General features: G+C 38.3%; 1 protein-coding gene across 4 annotated transcripts in view; it reads right to left on the reverse strand.

Moving 5' to 3' along the window:
- PPARGC1A (PPARG coactivator 1 alpha) overlaps positions 1–24,230 on the reverse strand; it is a 97,518-nt gene that overhangs the window by 13,769 nt on the left and 59,519 nt on the right. For all 4 annotated transcript variants that reach the window (XR_003003355.1, XM_024745552.1, XM_024745553.1 and 1 more), the window contains exons 4-10: positions 23,769–23,891; positions 22,700–22,904; positions 18,486–18,531; positions 18,303–18,376; positions 6,654–7,569; positions 5,990–6,094; positions 5,717–5,837 (exon numbers count right to left, since the gene is read on the reverse strand). Coding sequence is in view for 3 of the 4 variants with exons in the window: in XM_024745552.1 (XP_024601320.1) it covers positions 5,717–5,837; positions 5,990–6,094; positions 6,654–7,569; positions 18,303–18,376; positions 18,486–18,531; positions 22,700–22,904; positions 23,769–23,891 (1,590 nt within the window). In the remaining variant the exon portion in view is untranslated. The remainder of the gene's footprint in view (positions 1–5,716; positions 5,838–5,989; positions 6,095–6,653; positions 7,570–18,302; positions 18,377–18,485; positions 18,532–22,699; positions 22,905–23,768; positions 23,892–24,230) is intronic.

Below are 24,230 nucleotides of genomic sequence, written 5' to 3' on the forward strand. Positions count from 1 at the left end.
ACTTGAGCAAGGGAATCATCACATCACATTCCGTTCTATTTATGCAGCCAGCTCCAGCCAAACAGCAGAATTTGATGGGACTGTTATCTAAACTTCCTGGCGCCTGCTTGCATGAGTGTTATTTATTTATTTTTTTTAATGAATGTTTTTAGGAAGGTTACTACTGTACAGAGGAAAAGGAGGGAGAAATGCAGAAGAGAAAGAAATTGAACCATCACAAAGAAATTGCTCATCTACCATTAAGGGAATATACACAGCCTATGTTCATCTTCAAGGAAATTCACAGTAAAAGTGAAAATCGACCATATGTACATCCATATGCAGACATATTGGGATGGTCTCTGAATTGCTTCTTTATACGAAACTCTATGCAACGATAATCCCAAAAAAGGATAAACCAGAGGACCTTTTATATCGGATACTGATACATTCTGCAGTAAAAAGAAGACACAACCTAGATAGGAAAGACAGAAATCCAAAGGGCTGTTCCGCAATCACTTAAATTACCTATTTGACTGTCAATCTTCTTTTATGCAACATAAGAATGCGACCACATCTTGCTATCTTACAAAGATCAGAGATTGAATACACGTTGAAATTCTCATTTGAGAAAATGATTAGAGTGTTTGGTTTTCCTAGTGATAAAAATGAAATTAAAAGGCATCTGAAGGTCTAAAAAGCAAAGACAAAAATCTTTCCAAGATTGACCAAAATGTCTAGTGAAGAACTGATTATTTTTAACATGTTGCAGTTTTATTAGACAGATGAATAGATTCCATATCTTTAAAAAACCTTAACATTTGCAGCCAATTTTTCAAGACATTAATTTCTAAACAGGAGATGAAAGGAAAAGAAATCAAAATGCTTAATAACATTTCCAACTTCTTAAAGGCTTGGAGGAACTCTAAACCTTTGGACAAAGCTCCTTGAAAAATGATTTTCAGACCAGTTTTCACTATCGAGGAGGAAGGAACATTTATCAAGTATATTTTAGCTTCAATTTTCACAAAAGCTAGTTTGCTGATGGGGTGGATAATAAAAGTGAAGATTTATGTTGCATTAACAGGTATGGTAAATCCTCATTATATCAAAACACAGGGGATGAACAGAGAAAAAAAATCCGACTGAATTAAACTGACTTTGCATTATCAAAATCTTTATCAGAAAGTGTGTAGAGCCTCCCAGTTAGCTGGGGAAAATATACAATGGTTGTTTCTCATCAAAAAATAAGTAACTCCTGGTAATAGGGGTTTGATTAAGAAGAAAAGGAAATTAGTAGTGAGATTAACATTTACTAAATTCTAATAGATGCCAAGTACTGTGCTTGATGCTTTTCTATGGGTTATCTCACTAAAATGCTCTGCAGTGTTAGGTAACAATAAGGAACAGCCTGATATAATTTGGATTTTAGTTCTCAGAACTTTTATTCTACATTTCCAAGTCGGGATAATTTAAAAATCCCTCTTCCTATGCTAAGGAAACTGCATGTCAACTTTGACAGTGAAAGATTTATGTTCACCTCCAGATTAGTTACAACCTAACTTTCTCAAAAATTCCAAGGATATTACAAACACTATAGATGAGATGAGTCGATAAAATCCATGCCACTTCTACAGTGAATGGCATAGCTAGGTTCTCTATCTAAAAGATAAAGTGAGAGGGGTGAATGACCATGAAAAGGTGTGAATGGATAGAAACAAAGGCCAAAACTCTGACACAATGCCAAAACAAGTTTCCTTTTTTGTTGTTTTTTCTCTTGTTCTTAACATTGATAACACTCATCTGATTCAGTAGGCATTCAGTAAGTGACCGCGACTAGGAGACACTTTCAGGGGAGAAACAAAACTATAGCTTTCAGTTTACCAAAGTTACTTCCATCCAAGTACGGTCCAGGAATACTCCTCCTTAGTGTCTTAGGTTGGATGGATGTGAATACATCCAGGTTAGTTTACTTAAGAGCTGATATAATTAGACATTAAGTACTATACTCTGGCTTCCAGAGTTCCAACATCCTGAATTATTTCAAGCCTATGAGACTGAGAAAAGCAGAGGATAAATTGGGTTTTGAGAGCATTTAGATGGAAATTGGAGGAAAACAGCAACTTAAACAATGGCAATATTCAACCACAACATATGATTCTGTGTAATTACTAATTATTAGTCTTTTCTTAGTTGTCTGATTTGGTACACTGAAGTCAGTCTGAATAAAGACTTTTGGACACATACATATTAAAAAGTTTATAGATGACCTAAACCACCATCTCCTTCTTATGGAACTCAAAAATAAGTCAATATTATAGACCACAAGACAAGGTAGCAAAGGTTAATTTTGTAAAATATCTATTACATGATTGTAACATTATTTTTTTCATTTCCTTTTGGAGCCTCTGTTTTGCTGCTCCCCTGATTATAAAATTGATCTGAATTAATGAATAATCCAGCACTGCACCCAAGATATTCCAGATATAATTTGCTATTTATTCATTACTTTAAGGGTGTCTCAGAAATCTGAATGGAAATCACCTACCCGACCAACTCCGGCAAACTGTCCCGGTTCCTTTAGCTGTCTCATGAATGACTTTACAAGCTAATCTAGTCAAATGAGTCAAAAATCATTGCTTGTATCTCCAAGTCCATAAAAATACATTTTGCACATGCATTATGGCACAAGAAAGCAGATCATTTTGAGGAAGGAAATCAATCAGAAAAACTTCCTGCAGGTAATCTCATTAAATAGTTCCACTACGCCTTCAAGATATTCTTCAAAATCTTTATTATGACTTAAAGGACCCTTCAAGGATCTGGCTACCATGGAGCCCTCCAGACTTATTTCTTGCCTCTCCTGTACCCTGGTGTTCTAATTAAATGACTAGCAGTTTCCCAATATAGCTTGTTCTTTTCCAGAGACTTAGTATAAGCTAAAGTCTCTGCCTAGAATAGTAATTTCCAATAAAAATATAATGCACCATATGTAACTTTTAAATTTTCTGAGGCACATTTTAAAAAGTAAAAAAACAAATTTAATTTTAATAATATATTTTACTTGGCTCAGCATAGCCAAAATATTATTGTTTCAACTTGTCACTGATGTAAAAAATATTAATGAAGTATTTTACACTCTTTTTTTTTTTTTGTACTGTCTTCAAAATTCAATCACACTCATAGTGCATCTAAATTTGGGACTAGCTGAATTAGCCTCATGGCTAATGGCTCCCACACTGGACAACACAGGTGAAAAAAACCTTTGCCCTTTCCTCCCTTTAGGTTTCAAATCAATCTCACCCTCTCCAGGGATGCCCTCCCTCGTTCCCAGGGCTGGTTGCCGACCCATTTGCCACTGCAGTACCTTAGGCACATCCTCTGCAACAGCGATTAACACACCCTATTGCCTCTTCGTGTATCTTTACCAGCCAGTAGACTTGAACTCCCTGGATGTGGGGACTAGGTCTTACCTAATTTTAGAGCCCAGGCACTTAACAAATGTCTCTCATATACTCATGTGTTTTCACTTATTTTAAGCAAAAATAGCATCTAATAGTCCAAGTGGGAATTGGTTTAACAGTAAGTCCCAAATCTTTATACTAAGCTCTTACTACCTATGGGTCACTGTGTTAGTAAACAATCTCTATGTCCTAGTTTTCTTTTTTAATCTGCTTTTTAAAAACAAAAATAAAAATCTCAAAGCCAAAATTCCCACAAACGTCTAGTTAGTTATGATGACTTAATATAAGCCAAGTTGACATTTGCACTATAATTGCTGTCTTTCAAAGGGAGCTGATACAGACTGTCTTAGTCAAAGAATTAACCAAGCAACTGGTCAATATTTGTGACACAGGGAAAGGCAGGGTGGTAGGGTGGTATCTGCTTCCAGACTGAGGCTAGTGGCCTCAAGAGTGCTTTTGGCTCAGGCATCTATGGAATATAGACCATCACACTCTTTGATCTATTTGTAAAGAACCAAACTAGCAAAAAAGACCCCTCCCTCCCTTTCTTCACCCTAGTAAGTATCTGGCACTAAATTATCTTTGGAAGAATAGAATAAGCACATGTCATTTATCTACAGCTATGCTTTGGTTACAGCTGTGTTATATTTTGCACAAATGAGCAAATATATGATAAAACAATTTCTCTCTTTAGTGTCATTCTTTTGGGAAGAAACATGAAGAATTTTATCAAATATGAACATGAAAACATTGAAATAACCATTTACCTTCATGCTTACTCAACATGACTCTCTTTGGTATATATTAACTGTACTGTACCATACTACAAGGTTTTGTAAACTAGATGGCACTCTGTAAATGTGAATTATTATAATTATTGAACAGGCTATTAATTAAAAACATCTAAATTAGAAAATTGAATTTTTAATTTTCATTAGTCTTCTTAAGTGTTAACTAATGATACTCTGGCAGATCTTAATATCACAGCTCATTTGAAAGTTGAGAAAAATGAGGGAAAGTGTCATAATTTTCACAAGGCTAATTTGGTCTTAGGTAGATTCAAAGTTAAATGGCAGCAAAGCCCTAGATCTTTAGCCTAAGTATTCAATTACTTCTCCCTTCTTTCTCCTTGAGTGCCTGAGTTAACAAACCTCTCAGTTAACCTTTTTCCTCCAGTTGATAACTGTTGGCCAATGCGCGATTTGGACTCTATTAGTCAGCTCTTCTAGGTAGGTTTTTCAAGATTTTGTTGATGGTTGTGGGTTGTTTTAAAGGTACCATATCCATCTAACAGTTACAGCTAAAAATCATTTCCCTAAGCCCTGGTTAGCTTGTATGCAAGATGTGTCAAAGGTTGATCTTCACTGAAATGACGTTTAGCAGCTAACAGACAGCAGCTGCAATGAATGAATGAAACCAGTGCCATTTTCAATGGATATGCCATGGCTCCCTAAAGCACCCATGTTGGGAAAGCCCTCAAGGTTCTATTGCGGCTCAATGGGAAAGATTTCCTTCATCAATTAGGAATATCTGCCTTGAACAAGTACTGGATGCTGACAATTGGAGGACCTCCTTTTCGCCTTCTAAGGTCCAACCAACGGAGAACGAACTAGATGCACATAACCTAGATCCTAACCCCAAAGGGCCAGTACTGTGTATATGTCAAGCGAATGTAATACCCTGCAGTACGTGGTGCTGAAATCCATAAAAGGTTATTGAAAAGCAGTTCATAAGAAATATGGATGTGTTAGTTGTTGACCTGGCACAAGGAAGAAATGATGACTTTCTTAGCAAATCTTTCTCTACCACCGCCTTTAAACCTAGCTCAATCCAACCCTCACGTCTGCCAAAAAGACAAAAACTAAAACCAAATAGTGATATCTCTTCATTTTCCACTCAGAGAAAAAAAAGCAGCAGAGAACAATACAAAGAACTCATCCTCTGGCTTGATGGGACCAGTATCTGACTGGACAAATCTCTCCTTCCTCCATTTTTAGAAACAAAGGTCGAAAACAGTAATGAGCTTCAAGATGAATGAGAAACAGGTAGTATGGAGGAGAAATACACTGACCTAACATTTTGCTTTCCAATAGTCTGTGTTAAGAGGGACTGAGGACTCACTGATGCTTTAAAGCCAAAAGGCTGAGTATTGCATATTCTAACAAGAGTCTTTCCCTTATTTTCTAATCTATGCCCACTCCCACGAAAAGAAAAGACAGGAGAAAAAAAAAGAAACCCTCCTGTAAAATGAAAGTAAGCTCCAAGCTGCTTACAATTGCCTTCTGCCTTTGCCTCTCTCTCTGTTTGGCCCTTTCAGACTCCCGTTTCTCATATTCTCTGCGGTATTCTTCCCTCTTCAGCCTCTCGTGCTGATACTCTTCGTAGCTGTCATACCTGAGAAACATAACTTCATCATTAAGGCAACCACCTCCAATCGCATGAGCAAAATTAATCGGAAATTGGGGAGGGGGCAGGGCTTTAGAAAACATCTTGTCATCTACGGGAGGAGATGAGAGGCGCGGAGGGAAAAGGACGTGTATCATTACCTGGGCCGCCGGCCGTAGGGCGATCTTGAACGTGATCTCGCGCACAGGGGAGAATTTCGGTGCGCGCGGTGTCTGCAGTGGCCTGACTCATAGTAGTAGCAAGATCTGGGAGAGAGGAGGAAAAACAGAAGGGCATTTGCAACTGCCAGTGAACCCCAGTTTATCGGCATGACTGAACAGCCCCTGGAATTCCGCATTACATAAACCGGCTTTCAATTCCCAGCTACTTGTGAGATTTCCCAGTGACAGTTTGTGATCATCTAGTCAGCTTAGAGGTCTGGAGTGACGTGTTCTCTTGCAGCGTCTCTTATTGATGTGAATGCCGAACGCCGGCCTGGTACACTGTCAGCTTTATCTTGCATGGATCTCACCTATCCTGGCACAAGGCAGCTCTCCAGGTAATGGAAAAAGGTAGATGAGCAAGTTTCTTACAAATTGCTCTCTCTGATCTGACTGGCTCAAGGCACTGTGTTCAAGAATGACAGATTTAAGAGAAGATGGGGAGGAATGTATGGGTAACGACAATCTCCTTAGTTCCTGTGGCACTGGGAATGGATGGTGAGGGGCTGGGCTGCCTGTGGGTTTTGAATGCATTTTCTGCCTTTGTTTTTTTCTCACTTCCTGGGGACGCCTTAGGCTTTGGGTGGGTTTTGACAAGGTTTACCTTGAAGAGGATCTACTGCCTGGGGACCTTGATCTTGACCTGGAATATGGTGATCGAGAACACGACCTATGTCGAGAAAAGGACCGTGAACGAGAGCGCATCCTTTGGGGTCTTTGAGAAAATAAGGATTTGGGTGGTGACACGGAATCTCTACATGGAGAGTTAAAAGAAGAACAAGAAGGCGACACATGGAACAATGAATAGGACTGCGTGCCATCCCAAGGGGAGTTCAGTTTATCACTTTCATCCTCGCTGTCATCAAACAGGCCATCCATGGCTAGTCCTGAATTTATAAACATAGGTAGTTTGGAGAATTGTTCATTACTGAAATCACTGTCCCTCAGTTCACTGGTCTTGTCTGCTTCGTCGTCAAAAACAGCTTGACTGGGATGACCGAAGTGCTTGTTCAGCTCAGCTCGGATTTCCTGGTCTTGGAGCTGTTTTCTGGTGCTGCCGGGAGAGACCTGCCTGCTCACCCCCGAGGCCTCTCTCAGGTAGCACTGGTCTGAATCTGTGGAAGAGCGCATCTGCCCCTGCCAATTGGAGGAGGCATCTTTATATTCTAGTTGTCTGGAGTCGTGGAGCTCCTGTGATATATTAATGAGTATTTCCGTTTTGGAATTAATTGACTGACAATAGTCATGGTCACCAAACAGCCGCAGACTGGGCCGCTTGGCCTTCCTTTCCTCGTGTCCACTGGTGAGCACGGAGGTCTTGCTGAGCTGTGCGTACAACTCAGACTGCTCGGGCCCTTTCCTGGTGGAGTTATTGTCTTGGATACCGGAAGACTCACTGTACCGGGCCTTCTTTGATGGTGGAGGTACCACAGTCTTGCAAGAGGGCTTCAGCTTTGGAGAAGCCCTAAAAGGGTTATCTTGGTTGGCTTTATGAGGAGGAGTTGTGGGTGGAGTTAGGCCTAAGATAATAAAAGAAAAAAAAAAGGGGAGGGGAGAGAGAGAAAGAAAAGAGACAGAGATATGTTGTTAAATGCCAGGATATGTTTTCCTAACTTTTCCAAGATTTCAGACAACAGTTAAAACTCAGTGAAAAGGAAGGAAACTAAATTCATGATAAGACCGGAAAAAGTGACTCTGTCTCCCGAAGCCTCTGTCACCAAGAAAAGATGGATCTACAATATAAGGCTGCGGTGAAAGCCATGATATTTTGTATTTCAAACACCAATGCTAACCGATCCTGCTTCCCAAGAAACATGACCACGTCACCACCAGGCATTACAAAAGCTCAGATTTACAGGGGCTTCTCACAGTCTTAGTTGTGGAAAATTAACACGGTAGGGACACAGGGAAATCATAGAAGACCTTTGGTGGCATCTGTCTGCAAACAATGCTGGGGAGGATGCATGTAGGTCAGGAATTTTTGTAAAATCAAGGATATCTACCCATGGAGCCAAAGAATTAGGCAACTTTAAAAAAAGAGAAAAGAAAAGAAAAGAAAAGATGGGATGACAGCAACTGGGGGGGAAGGGTGGGAATGACACTGGCAACATCAAAGTAAGTTCAGTAAAATGCAGCCGGCTAACGCAGGGTACCAGACAACTCTACAACATGACGGCAATGATTCTTTGTCTCCACAGTTCATTAACTTTGTAAACCATGGCTAATGTAGGTATAGTACATTCTTGTAAGCATAACTAATACATTCTGTCAAAAATATGGTTCTGCAACAGAAACTTAAGTGAACAGTAACCTTAAATATTGCGGTGCCAGCACACCATTTTATCTGGAGCACCACATCAGGGCGGGTTAGGAGGCTGAAGGATTGAAACGAATCCAAGCTTCGGCAACTAACTAATTGAAAAAATGAAAAAAAAAAGAAAGGAAGAAGAGGGGGAATCTGTCAGTTGTTGCCTTTTGTGCTTTTCTACAGAGGGCAGAAAATTCCATCACAAGTCATTGTGGGAGAGTGTGTGAAGGCTAGTTATCTCTGTTCAGTTTCACCCCTAAGTCCTCCTCAGCCCTTTATGCCAAGGAAGAAGAATTGTGGAAAAGCTCCAGAGTCGACGGAACTTTGAAGAAGGGCAGGCTGGAGTTCAAATGGCTTTATGCTTACAAGGGAACATTTTAGTTTACAATACACTTTTTATTTAGGAGGACGGGAGGATGCTATTCAGCAAAAAAGAACCTAAGTCCACAAGAAGCCTGGGGTTGGACTTAAGACGACTGCATGCTTCAAGGAAAATTCTACCTTGACACACACACATACATACACACACATAACCAAGTAGGGCACAGAACGCTACATGAAGTTTTGGTATGAACAGGAAGACACTGCCTCTCTCCCCTACTTGACAATAAAGAGACAGAAAAGAAAGGAAGAAGAGGGGGAATCTGTCAGTTGTTGCCTTTTGTGCTTTTCTACAGAGGGCAGAAAATTCCATCACAAGTCATTGTGGGAGAGTGTGTGAAGGCTAGTTATCTCTGTTCAGTTTCACCCCTAAGTCCTCCTCAGCCCTTTATGCCAAGGAAGAAGAATTGTGGAAAAGCTCCAGAGTCGACGGAACTTTGAAGAAGGGCAGGCTGGAGTTCAAATGGCTTTATGCTTACAAGGGAACATTTTAGTTTACAATACACTTTTTATTTAGGAGGACGGGAGGATGCTATTCAGCAAAAAAGAACCTAAGTCCACAAGAAGCCTGGGGTTGGACTTAAGACGACTGCATGCTTCAAGGAAAATTCTACCTTGACACACACACATACATACACACACATAACCAAGTAGGGCACAGAACGCTACATGAAGTTTTGGTATGAACAGGAAGACACTGCCTCTCTCCCCTACTTGACAATAAAGAGACAGAAGAAATTAATATTTTCCTTAAAATGAAATATTTTGCACCAATATTTGGCAACTTTTATTATACATAGCTAATTCTCCCTAAAGGAGGGAAGGAAACGTACAAAAATGCAAAAAGGTTTGACTTTGGACATCTATCCCAGAAAAGTTCAGAAAGACAGGGAAATGAAAACACAAAGAGAAGGAGACACTGCTCTCCCTTCGTGACACATCTGAGTCTCAGAAAAGCTTCCCTTTATCAGCAGCCTACTGTACGCCTGCCCCCCATTCTTTGCTTGAAGATAATAGGGAGGTGACATTACTGAAGGAATCATCTATGTCACTGAAGTTCACTCTCCTTGTGTTCCTTCTTTCATAGACAAGTATATCTTTTACTCACTCTAAGGAATTCCTATATGGCCAATTTTCTCTCCTCCTTCCCTCCTTCCCCTCCTTCCCCTCCTCCGTCTCTTCCTATTCCTCCCATTTCCCCCTCCATCTCCTTCTCCCCTTCCTTTTCGTGCTTTCTTTCTTACCCTGTCTACCTTTCTGTTTGTCCGTCTCTCTCTCTGCTTGTTTCCTCTACCCTTTGCACTGCCCCATTCATACACACTGATTTCAACCACATGCTACCTTCAATTACTGCTACAACAAATGTAAAGATACCAATTCCCAGCAAAGAAATGACAAGATCTCAAATATTTCTCACAGGAAGCTAAGATGCTCAAAGAAATAATGATGAATAATCTCTCTTTGCTGAGTAAATAACAGTCAAATATTCCAAATGAGATAGCCCTTGAATTGGGGGAAATGACATTCAACATCCTCAAATACAACTTCATAGATCTTTTCATGATACTCTGAATGGGGGTAATTTTTACTTTTCCAATAATTTACTGCCAGGATCACTCACTTACCAGATATTGCTATATTTTCACACTTATCTTTTTGAATGTGAATTATATCTTGTCTCTCCAGACAGATGAGAAGCTCTCAGTGGAATATTGCTCGGGCTTATTTTTGCAAAATGTTTCACTCATTTTTATTTTTCTAGATCCTCCTTTACTAGTAGGTGTCCCATTTCAGTGGCCCACGGATCACTTGGGAAGCTGGTCAAATATTTTTAATGACACGGTTCATAGACCACTTATGGAGAGCCACTATCCCGCCGTGTCTATGTGGCACCTTGCCTTGATCTCAGGTAGATATATTTTGACTGACATTCTAGACTTATAAAAAGAAACCCTAAACTTCAGAAACACCAAATTAGGCCACTATTAAAGAGAGACTAGTTCTAAAAATAGCTCAGCTATCTAGGGATTTTAAATATAGAAATTCTTTTTCGTCTTGAACATTTGAAACCCTTGTCCTAGTACCTAAGCTCATTATCGCTTAAATAACCGATTCTCAAGTTGCGCTTGGGAGCGCTAACACATGATTAGAGTTTCTTGGCGTTAAAAACAAAGCCTTTTACTTCCTTTTCATTTTAGATGGCCTGTGGCAATTAAACAGACTTTCACTCAGCACCTACTATGTGCTGAATATTCCACCAAATGCTGGCATTTCAGGGATTCTTTCTTCAGAGATCATTCTTTAAAATCTGCAGTAAGTACAGATTTTCTTGTGTATCTGCTTAAAACTTATAGAAACACCCTGAGATAACCAGATATACCCTGTGAGTGAAAATATCAGGGCTAGAAATTTCGGACGGCCCTGCTCATTAAATAATACTCGCTTAGTAGATGGAAGTTATTTTAGGATTAGTGAGTCGGTGGGCAGGGAAAAATAATTCAGATCATTCCCTAACCTTTTGACTGTTTACTGAAACTTCTTTAATCCGAGGAGAATACCCCAGAGCAAGACTGACACATCTTAAGGATCACGAGACTGCGTGTCACCAGTGCCTCATTGAAAATCCAGATAGGGTTGAGATCCAGAGTAAAACAAAACAAAGCAAAACAAAAGTATAAGAAGCGGGGCTTCCCTGGTGGCGCAGTGGTTGAGAGTCCGCCTGCCGATGCATGGGACGGGAGTTTGTGCCCCGGTCTGGGAAGATCCCACAGGCCGTGGAGCGGCCGGGCCCATGAGCCATGGCCGCTGAGCCTGCGCATCCGGAGCCTGTGCTCCGCAACGGAAGAGGCCACAACAGTGAGAGGCCCGCGTACCGCAAAAAAATAAAATAATAATAAATAAATAAATAAATAAATAAAAGTGTAAGAAGCTTTTTTTTTTTAGGAGTTGTGCCCGGGACAGGGAACCCTTTGCTGCACCTGAACTAATTAGATTTCTCTAACCCCATCTCCTCCACCCAGAATGTTTTCCCCTGCGGTAGAAGGGCAGTCAATAATCAATTCCTCAACCCCACTACCTTTGTCATCTTCCCACTAATTGCCGGACTCTCAATTTCAGCCCACAAGCCTACATCAACCAGGCTAATGCCTCCCATAACCTCCGGATTATTTCCTGCGTGTTGATTTTCTGGGGAATGTGTACATTTTGGTGTTGACAGTACAAGGTATATTCCATGCTCTCTCTTGAACTTAGCAGGTTTTGACAGATTTATGTGAGGACAGATGGCCATTACAGGCTGAAGGCTGACAAGAGGCAGTTCAGAACATTGTTAACACACTTGCACAAACTCTCAGCAGTGCAGCACTGTGCAGAATGTAATTCAGACTATAGCTTTTTTATTGCTGCCTATTTTCTTTTGTCAGAAGAGCCTGCTGTGCAGAGCAACAAATGGCTGCTATTACCCAGAATGTAATGGGTGTCAGACAAATCACGTAACACAAACAATCAAGAGTATGTAGGTCATATTTCAACGGAGCACAACCTTAGCAATATTTATGATTACTGCATTGAAATGTGCTCTATAATAAACAAGTACCTCTACATCACTCACACTTCTGCACTTCTGCACAGCAAATCTGGGGGAAGTGGTACACACTCTCCCACACTCTCCAGTTATCTTTCTAAACAGCCCTTTAAAAAAAAAAAAGTCAGAGACAAGTTTGGTTTGGTTTTGTGTTTCATTAATGTGCTATAAAACGATTTCCTTTGAGGAGTTCTCTTTTGGGTTGATGTGTTTAATCGAATGACTGATAAATGGCAAGTCTTCTGCTCTGTATTCTGTGCTCCACTATCCAGCCAATGACTTCAGCAAGATCTTTCTTAATAGTTTACACAGTTTTACAGTTTACATTTCACACAACCTCCTGCTAAATCTGTGACTCGCTTTGGAGTTTGACAGTGGGATTTTTCTTATGTCACATGCCAGTTCTAAGATTTCTCAAGGAAAGACACCGAGAAGATGATTTTCTAATTTGCTTAAAAACTCACCAAAAAAGGAGGACTGGGCAAAGAGAGGAGAGTGACTTGATTTCTACTCACATATTTTTGGCCTCAAGAACTTGGAGTGGGTGTCAAGGGAGCATAGGAAGGACTGATACTCAATCAGTATGAACTGTTACTGCTATCATTGTTAAAATATTTTGTTGATAAAAGCTCCTCCAGTGCTCTCTCTTCACCCCTAACTTCCCCAGGACTCACTGGATCTCCACAAAAGCCAGCAACCAAAGTGTTAACCCCTGACACAGAAGGGTCTCCCACACCTCGCTCTGGTACCGAGGCTGGCATGTCCCCTCTGACTGATGGAGCCCCCGCCTTTCCTGCTTTTTAAGGATTTCCTGTATCAGCTCTGAGAACTGGGGAACAAACTCACCGCACAGAAAAGCTTCAGAACATTCCTATGACATGTGTCTAGTGCCCCAACTCTTGCTCATGGAAGATGAAGCTGTTATTCATTGGCCCTCAGGCACTTTCCCACAGAGCTGGGCCAGGAGAGGGGGTCCGGGTGAGGGAGGGAGGAGTCTGGCTTTCCAGGTATCTCCCACCAAACCCCAGAAGTTGATATGGGAGAGAAAACTGCTTTGCTATCCTTGGCTTGCAAGACATTGGATAGTACCATTTCCAGAAAAGAAAACTGAGGTGTTTTTCAGACGCTGAGCCAAGAAGAATGAGATTAAAAATAGAAAATGAGAGATATGAAATATGGAAGAAATATGGAAGAAATTCCTGTCAGGACGAGTTGCAAAACACTGGAGTGGGCTGTAAAGAGAATTTGCTGGGTCTCCCTTTCTTGGCTTCTTCAGCCACAGGAATGGATTATATGACCTGTCAAAATCACTTTCTGGTTCTCTGTCACTGTGGCTTTCTGTTAAAACTACCAACTACTATTCCTATTTTGCTTTGGTCTATTTCCCCACGGGTAAGTCACATACAAAAGATGTATATACCAAAAGGGTACAGCAAATTTATGCTGTTTGTCCATATACCATCCAGCGAAATCAGCTTTGAAATGGGAAGTCCAAAAATGACAATACAAGACTCCACATAAAAGAATAAGAAATTACTCAGTGATGGGTTAACGAGCTGGGTTTTTTAAGTGCAAGTCTACTGAAGTGCAATTTCAATAACTGCCGATTTAAACCAAATCCACCATCATGAAAACCATGGGGAAAATATACATATCGATGGAGGAAAGCATTGCTAAGACCTCGTGAGTTAGGGTGACGAGAGTGCTGATGATTTTGTCCTTATTTTCCTAATTAGTTTTAAAATAGTTATATTTATTCTTATTACTTTTACAGTAATAAAAATAAAACATTTATATATACATATACGTGTGTGTGTATATATATATATATATATATATATATATATATATATATATATATACACACACACACATATATATATATATATATATATATATACACACACACACATATACATATATATGTATGTACATGTAAATAAATATATATAAATAAAAGTTTGGGGGTTCCTAATCAAATTCCTTCATGTCCTGTGGTTAAAACCATCACCTTGTTGAGTTGACATTGCTTTGCCATTCCCATTTCAGAAGCAAAAAGTCTAGCACTCTGAACATCTCCATATGCAATGGATTTAAAAGCCTTCTGCCAAAAGAGCATTCTCTTTTCTCTCATCTTGCTTTACTAACAGCTATTTTGAAATCAAATTAGTTTTTACACCTGTAAAAGAGAAGCATTTTTTTTTATCAGCCAAAATGAGCTACTTTAGGACAATCACAAAGTCAGACCAGCTGGTGATACTTAATAAAGCAAACTTCCTATCTCATCCCTCCTGTTTCCCAAAGACTCTGCAGATGGGGCAGAGGGATTATTCTTGAGGTCTTAGAATTTTGTTGACTCTTCACGTTTTCACTTAAATGTTTGGAAATTTTCCCTAAAATTTGTAAAATTAAATAAGAAGACACCAGAAAGTCCTGGGCAACAGCTTGATCCATGTCCTCTGTTGCAACCAAAGGCATTAAGCGTGTATACGAAGGATCAACAAATCAACAACCTGAATGCTGTTCGCACCCTGTCCACCCTTCTGCTGCACTGACGGCAGACATTACTAACTGATCATGACATTCCCACTGAGTACAGACTTGGCCTTAGCATCCTTCTAAACACAATGCTTCTGGCAGCCAATACCAATCAATGACACTTGGCAAGTGAAATAAAACCTATTTAACATAACAGATGTCCACTACTATCTTTAAAATTCAGGCACCAGGAAAGAGACATAATCTCTAGTTAGACTTGCTTTGAACCCAGGGTCCACCACAGACCTAGAATCAACACATAGCTTTTTCCTTCACAATTAAATGGACAGTCAAAAAATAATACATGTGGGGCTTCCCTGGTGGCGCCGTGGTTGAGAGTTCGCCTGCAGATGCAGGGAACGCGGGTTCGTGCCCCGGTCCGGGAAGATCCCACATGCCGCGGAACGGCTGCGCACGGGAGCCGTGGCCACTGAGCCTGCGCGTCCGGAGCCTGAGGCCCGCGTACCGCAAAAAAATAAATAAATAAATAAAAATAATACATGTGAAGTGCCTATTAGTGAATGTCTAGATGTCTTATGCTTGATAAATATTCCCCAAGATCTACAGTGTTGCAAGCATAGAGCAGGTATTATATATGCTATATATGTTGGTAAATTGATTTCCATTGTACTCAATAATCTTTCAAAGCACTAATAAAAATGGGTTTAAACTAGTAAGATGAATTCTGGTTCACCAACAGAAATAAATCCACTGTATATATTTTTGGATGCTAGGTATTTTTTTAAAAAGTATCTTCTATAAATTCTCAACAGTGTAGCCTATTAACCTTTCAAATGTATAACTAAATTATTTAAAATTAGGTCAGTAAGAGAAATAATAAAACTTCTGACAAGAAGAAAATAAAAATAAGTGCTTTTTTGTAACACCATAATCTTATGAGTACAAGGAATGCAATTTAAATGATGTTATACACATAAATGAGCAAAATATTTTAAAAACGAAGATACCCAATGCTAGCAAGGATGTAATAAAGCAAATATATCCACATAGTGATAATAGGACTATAAGTGGAAACATCTCTTTTGGAAAGCAATGGGGCAATATGTATCAGAAGCCCCCAAGATATTTATATCCTTATATTCGTATTAATAACTACTAGTAATTCATTTTGAGAAAAATAAGATTTAAAAAATTTATGAACAAAGATTTCCACTGCAGTGCTATTTCAAAATGGTAACACTTTAAAACAACCTAAATGTGTAACAAAGAAGTATAATTAAATTTTGATACATTTTTGATGCACCTACTCAAACTAATGTTATACAGCACACTAAGAAAAGCCTGATAATAAAGGGTCTGTGATGATATAAAACTTCCTTATTAAAATGTTAACTGAAAAATCAGAATGCAAAATTATGTATATACAAAATGATCACAGATGTAAAAATATCCATAGAAAACAATTTAGAACTATACACAATTTTTCCACTAGTTTGTATTTTTGACATTTTTTATAGTAAGCTTATGTTATTTATAATCAGAGAAAAATTTAAAAAAGGTTTCTTTAATGGAAAGCTTGGTATCAGTATACACAGTGGAAGCTTTCTCAAACCTCTCTAAACCAAAGCAACTTACACCTACAGCCATCCTAAACACTCCTAGTTAATAGATTCCTTTCAGCTGGTTGTTACTATAGCCAAGGTAATATATTTTCCCAAATCCACTAATGTCCATTGTACTGGTGACTGAAATTATGTCAGATAATAAAATATTACATAACTGAATGAAATATTAGTAAGGAAAGTTTTTTCTATTAAAAGACCCGATAAAGGTATATAACTAAAAGAAGGGCTGTCAACTTAGTTGTAGGTGGATGGTATGGGAAAACATAAGGAATTATGATTATGATTTATGTTTAAAAAATCATAAAAACCTAGAATGATTCTGCACTCAGACTACCACACAAATACCCTTAATTATTTTCCTTCAAAAAGCAAGAAACGAAACGTGAATACCATCTTTGATGCATTATTAGTGAAGTTTGTGCCAGAAAGATGAATGGATCCCTAGTTAGTACATTTAAGTTCAGTGCAAAGGTCTCTCTGTCTTATACCAAAAATTTTATATTTGAATGTGTAATTTGTATGTTTTAAGCAAAAGTAAAATGATTAAACTGTGTATACTTCAATTAACTTTTTAGATAAAACCACCAAATACTCACTCATTGGTCAGACAAGAAGGCCTCTACTGCACATAATACACGCACACAAAAGTTACTTATGATCACATGTGTAATTGTAATTTATTTGAGAAATGATGTTATATATATTCTTTATATGTGAATACATGTGTGTACATGTATTATTATATAACGATATATTTATACTTGTATACGCACATATAAAATATATATAAATACCATGAAATTAACTGCTCTACTGCTTGACCAAATCATGCAATAGACCTTTCATAAGGAAGTAATTTAGCAAACTCAAAGGGTGAAATTAAACTTAGTAACAGTGTCCACGGTGTGTGTAGGCACCATAGTTCTGGTTGAAAGCATTTGTTTAACTTACTGTTCCTTTACCCTTATCAGCAATGGCCAAAGCCTAGGAACTTCTTGTACAGACATCGTCAGATTCACTTTCTGGTGGGGTTCAAGTGCCTAAACCTAGGCACTTACTGCAAAGGCACCATTTGCAGCCAACTCAGAAGTCTGCCTAGGAACTCTGGATTTGTAAGTTTCTCAGGGGTTAGTTCAAGTTTTTAAAGCTTCTTCCTCTTCAGAATGTGAAGTAAGACTGGCCAAATAAATTAAGAGGTCCAAACGGTGAAGGAAATTGCTCTTGTTTAAAATATATAAGAACATTTTGTTTTGGTGAATGGACATATTTTCATTTTTTTCCTTTACTGGAAAGATATAAAAATGGTAACATATATAGGAGAGCATTACACTGCTGAGTACAATGGTGATTAAGAAAATATTTCAAGTGAAGTATTGATAATTAGTAAACCTGAGTTCAAACCTTTGCTCTTTGTTTTCTAGCTCTGCAATCTTGGGCAAGTTACTTAACATCTCTGAACCTTATTTTCTCATCTTAAAAATGAAAAATACTACCACCATCTTCATGAGGTCATTATGAAATTAGCTAAAACCACTTATACGCTTGGCATATCTATTGAGTGGAAGACCAATAAATGTTAATTTCTCCTCCTACTCAAGTTTTAGTGTCTTAATCGGAAATAGGTTTATTTGTGGATCCAAATCAATGATATATATCAGAGGGTCTGGCCCAGGTGTGACACACAATAAATGTCTCCTCCTAAAAAAATAAACAACTGAAAATATTTATAGATAACTTCTTATCCAATGTTGTTTGTACTCTGTGAATTTCACTAATCACATAGAGAATATACTCTAATATATATTTCACATACAGACTCACCCACACAAAAAGATTCAAGTGAAATGTAAGGCTTACCTGCAGTTCCAGAGAGTTCCACACTTAAGGTTCGTTCAATAGTCTTGTTCTCAAATGGGGAACCCTTGGGGTCACTGGAAGATATGGCACATTTATAAAAACAAACTGAAATGGAGTTGCTGTAGCCAAATGTATTAGAACCCCCTTCCCTTTCTGAAAATGGTTACATTTCATAATACTTACTTTGGTGACTCTGGGGTCAGAGGAAGAGATAGAGTTGTTGGTTTGGCTAAAGAAAAAAAAAGGAAACTAATTATGAAATATTGAGAGTTTTTCAGATTTGTTTTCTTTCTACAAGTCAAGTTGGGAACTGGAAACTGGAAAGCTAAAGTAAGGAAGTCCCTGAATATTGGATCAAACTCAGACAACAGTCCATTACGCTAAAACAAATTCCAAACAACATTTGCATCAGTAAACTATCATTTGAAAACACATACGAAAACAGAATTTTCCCCAAAATGTAGCATCCCTGTTAAGGATACAAAATTTGCATCAGACCATCAGAGAGAAATAATGTTTTCTATTTTAATTTGGAATATAGTACACGGTTTGTTTAGGCAAGAAAACAGCAGAGTAACTACAAGACGACAGAACGTTATGAATATTCAGCTGATTTTTCTCCTAAAATGTATAATTTTATATCTAGCCCTGAGAATAGGTTATTTCTATGAGGCCAAAGCTCACTCAAGAACTATTCTATTCACTGAAAATTAAGTGAGAGATTATGGCAAATTGTGGACACTGACCCAGATAGTTTAAAAGGCCTTCAGATCCCCAAATCTGATAGACAACTAAAGGGAAACTACTGTTTATCAGTTGAGAGACCTATAGACTTGCAAAGAGAGCTCATCTACTTCTTTTTCTGCTTCCTAAATCTTACCCTCCTACAGGAGGCATTTCCCAGTTATGAAGGGTGGAGTAAGAATCTTCTTCTCACTCCAAAATTTCAATTGCTTCTCCTTGGCAGTCTTGTCTTTTGAACAGAAGGAGGGGAAAACATGATGAGAAACGTACTTGGGATATACGTCCACATATTATGTATATATATGCTTATCTATAAAGATATTTTTATATGTATGTAGATTTTGTCAATTTTTTCTCATTAAAATAACTACTTTCAAAAGGTCAAGAGGTAGTCATTTATGTAATGAAAATCATGGACTTGAAACCAAAAAGGTCTTTAGTATAAACTTTCTTATTTTATGGATGAAAAACCTGAGACCTAAGATGCTGCATGATATTTCCAGGGCCATAAAACTAGTTACTGGCAGAGTCGGGCCCTGAATATGTTTTCTTTCCCCTATTATCAAAAGGAATTGCATTCAATAGATATTAAAGGAAATTAATCAACACCAGTAATTAAGGCCTTTTGAAATGTGAAAATACTATTTATGTCCAAATTAGGTTGAAATTAGGTACTTTACTTGGACAAATAGTATTTACATATACAAGTAGTATTTACATAGTATTTAATTTGTAGATTTAGATTTCGTTTTTAAACAATTGAATGGTTTATCATCTATCCAATATGCATCCAGAATTATGAAGCTCGTGCTGTCTTGTGCAAATTAGGTACATTGACTGATTGGCTTTTTCACATATACCAATAAATGAACTGATTTGACATTAACTTTTAATATGTCTGACATAAGGAGCCTTTCAAAAAGAAGACACTTATGTAGGAACTTTACCAACTTCTATGGTGTTCAACTAATAATTAAGATAACACACACAGGTTCTATACAAAATATCACCAGGTATGAATATGTGCTATGTCACAAAATAATGTACATTGAAAATCAGTCACTGAAATTCCAGTTTTCAAGGTGTGGGGTAGCCTATCTGGAATGCTCAAAGGAAGCTCCCCCAAATTCTGATCGTTGGGTAAAAGTAAGGCCTATGGCAATGGAAGGAAAGGAACAGGCAGTGGTCATATTTCGTGGGACAAAATGCAAACAGGAAATGAGGGTCACAGGAAGGGTACAGCTCCAAAGCACATCCAGAATCTAATCCCAAAATAATTCCACATTTACAAAAACTACCACTAGAGGAGCTTTGATTTGGTTTACTGGAAGTTTAATCCACACTGTTCCAATGACTGGTAGACCAGAGGCTCTAAGATCCTTGAGGACAGGAATGAATCTTTTTCATGAAGATCATGATATCTTTGATGAATGACTGATATCTTTGATGAATGAATCAATAAATGAATAAATGGGACCATACAATCGCCAAAGTCCAGACCATTATCCCAGGGAAGTGAAAAGAACTGGACCCTACAATGGTACAGAGAGCACACGTGAAGCTCCATGCAAAAAAATGACAATATGTTCAATAAGGTAACCTCAGAAAATCCTCTTAGTTATTGTTTCTAATTGTTCATATATTTTCTACATTAAAATTTTGAATAATAATTTAAATAATCCCTGAAACTCAGCATTTATTTCCTGTTATTTATTAACAGCCAGACATGTTTGCATGTTTATTTTCTTTTAGACCTCTAGTAACTACAGGAATTTTTTGTTTTCTTGGTTGTTGTTGTTTAACAAGCTTTGTTCTATTCTGGGATATACTTCTGATGCCCCACCACAGATATATACCTTAAAAAAAAAAAAACTACATACAGCAGGTTTTATCTAAAATGTATGTCCTTCATAGGCCAATTTAGTTCTTCACTGCCATGGTTTGTAACAGATTACTATAATAGTTAGTGGTACATGGATTGACAAAATTAATAAACCCTCAAAATCCAAAAGGACCAAGTAAAATTAAAAAAAAAAAAAAAAAAAGACAAAAATCCCCCCACTTTAAAACATGTGCTGCTGGACTATGTTTACTGACTACAGGGTTCCAGCAAGTTTGGGGCTTCAAATTCAGCTCCAGAAAATGAACATATGACCAGGACCATGTGGGGAGTAGCCCAGTGAATTCTTCATTTCAGGTCACCCACTAGAATCCCACAGCATGTCTGGTTCTGCACTGAGAAAACTGTTCCAGCGCATGCATGTGAGAGGCCAATCAGGGTGCAGCAAACTGAGAGACTGTGGCCCATTTTGATAAATATATTTCCTTGAACTGACAGAAAGGGATGGACAGTGATTTTTGAGATATCCACCAGGGAAAATCTAATTGAGAGCCAATTAAAAATATTAAAGGAATATGAAAATCCCGGGTTTATGGTGAGGTAGGGATGAGAGAGGGAAATTCAAAACACTGGAAAAGAAAAGATGTATTAAAAGCAGCAGCAACAGCATACCTGTATGAAATAATCATGGTTCAAAACAGGGATCAGGGGCTACCACTCTGCAGCTGGAAGGGGAATTGGGGAAACAAAAGGGAAAAAAAAAAGAGGTGGATGTTTATAACTGCTATTTTAGAATGTGTCTACTTCCACTACAAAGTCAGAGGTACAGATAATGTGGAAGTTAAATATTTTAAAGCAACGGCAACTTTCTATGGGCTCTCGTTGGGCCTCTACAATTAGAATATTTTTAAGGAAGACGAAAGAAAGAAAGAAAGAAAGAAAGAAAGAAAGAAAGAAAGAAAGAAAGAAAGAAAGGAAGGAAGGAAGGAAGGAAGGAAGGAAGGAAGGAAGGAAGGAAGGAAGGAAGGAAGGAAGGAAGGAAGGAAGGAAGAAACAAAGAAAGAAACAAAGAAAGAAACAAAGAAAGGAAAGAAAGAAAGAAAATTTATCTTTGCTAAGACAGACATTCCCCAAATCACCCTGATCTGCCTCAGAAGTATCAGCCTTCCAGTAACGTACGGGGACAATAAAAATCACCCCAGATGTTTAGTGTAATATAAGCTTATATTTTTTAAATAGAAAGCAAATTTTTAAAATATCCAGGAATTTCCAAATCCTTATTTACAAAATAAAATTTGTGAGTATACCACGTAGTCTAAAACAAGAAGAATGCACATGATAAATGAGAGACTGCATAAATACTAGTTACTATTTCATAAGGGATAGACAGCAAGCAAATCAACAGTGCCTCATTTTTTTTTCCATTATTGGAAGGGAAAAAATAAAAGCTCTTTCATGAATTGGCTAGCCCAGCTTGCTCAGAACTTCAGTTATCTCAGCAATTCAGAGATTCCTACAAACCTCATCGGATGTTGCAATTCCCTCTACACCACCCCTGGCTCCCCACCCGGCTAACATTTCAGGTGCCTTCTGGTGATTGTGAATTAGGCTGCATTTCAGCTAAATAGGGTATGTTCAACCTGTGTCCAAGGAAGGATTTTTTTTCCCCCCAGTTATCATAAAGTGCTGAGTTCTCTTTCAAGAGAGACACCGATGGAACAGAAGCCTGAAGGTTGGGTATGCTCAGCCCAGTGTAGGCTTGCCCTGCCCTCTGTGCCCTCACCAGCAGCTTGTGTTTGGGTCCACAGCCTACCTTGTAAATGTTGTGACTGAGATTGTGTGTGGACCTTCTTTTTGGAGGTGCATTTGTCTCTGCTGCTGTTCCGGTTCTCTGTGGGTTTGGTGTGAGGAGGGTCATCATTTGTGGTCAGATACTTGAGAAGCTCCGAGCAGGGACGCCTTTGTGGCTTTTGCTGTTGACAAATGCTCTTCGCTTTATTGCTCCATGAATTCTCGGTCTTAAAAACAAGGCATAAAGAAAGCTAAAATTGGTGAACTGAACCTTATCAGAATGGATATAGGTTTTCTGAAGAGATGAGATTTTCAATGAAGTGTTCAGTCTAAGTGTACTAGATCTATGAGCTGTGAATAATTGTTTGCAGAACAAGGAAAGAAAATTACATTTAAAATTCCTAAATGACATTTATGCAGCTTTTTATTTCATTTCTCCTACATTTCAGTGTTCCTACTCAGCAACATGTAACTAACAAGACCCTACAGAGCCTTTACTGTGAGTAAAAAAAAAAAAAAAAAAAAAAAAGCCGGTTTAAACCTTAATTTGCCACTGATTGCCAGAGCCCAGTATTCACAATTCTCTCAAGTACCCCTTAACGCTCCGTTTTCACTCACAGTGAATGGCAAGACAAACATTGTTTAATACAGCCCGCTAACCGAATTATGTCATTCCAGCATTCCATGCAATTAATGGCAGAGATAGATCTTTTGTGGTGATTCCAGAGCAATCTTTCTCAGGTTAGACAGCTGGCAAAATGGCAATCCAGCATCTTAAAGTCACTCATAGATGATACTGGACTATCAGCAAATTTTATCTGCCCACGCTGCTGCGTGTATTAATAAAGTAGGCAAGAAGTAAGAACTGTCGTTTCAATCGTCCAAAGACAAAGCGTTGATGAACTCTTCCTAGTTTAAAATAGCTAGAGTATTGCTTTTGGACACCCATTTCGTAATCTGTTTCACCATTAGGAAGCCGCTGCAGGATTCCAGCTGAATTAACACATAGAAACCTATTGTTTATTTTATAGCTTTAAGCCAAAGTCCCTTGTGACTTCCCCTCCTGTATTAAAAAAACTTTACATTTGTACCTTAACAACTGCAGGGTTTGTTCTGATCCTGTGATTATGGTTTGCATGGTTGTGGGTACTGAGGCCACTGCATTCATTATAACTTAGCTGAGTGTTGGCTGGTGCCAGTAAGAGCTTCTTAAGCTGGAAACATATCAAGGAAGAGAGAAAGCAAGAAACGTTAGGCATCTTTTCAGCGTTAGAATAAGCTGTTGAAATTTTAAACTTAAAATTAATTAATTTTAATTACAAAAATGAATTCACTCTCATCATAGCACACCTTAGCACAACAGCACTAAGGAAACATTTTTAAAAAGTAAGAAAAAGTTTGGCATTACACTACAAACTGTAAAAGTGTTACCTTCTCCTACATTTGAGACTTAGTAGTATCTACTTTAATTTTTCTTTTAGATAAAGTAAGCCAGAAGAATCTTCCTAAAAGGATTTCCAAATACCTATGAGGTGAGAAAAGCTGCTTTACTA

The sequence above is a fragment of the Neophocaena asiaeorientalis genome, unplaced genomic scaffold, assembly GCF_003031525.2.
Source record: "Neophocaena asiaeorientalis asiaeorientalis breed wild unplaced genomic scaffold, Neophocaena_asiaeorientalis_V1.1 scaffold397, whole genome shotgun sequence".
Classification (NCBI taxonomy): Eukaryota; Metazoa; Chordata; class Mammalia; order Artiodactyla; family Phocoenidae; genus Neophocaena; species Neophocaena asiaeorientalis.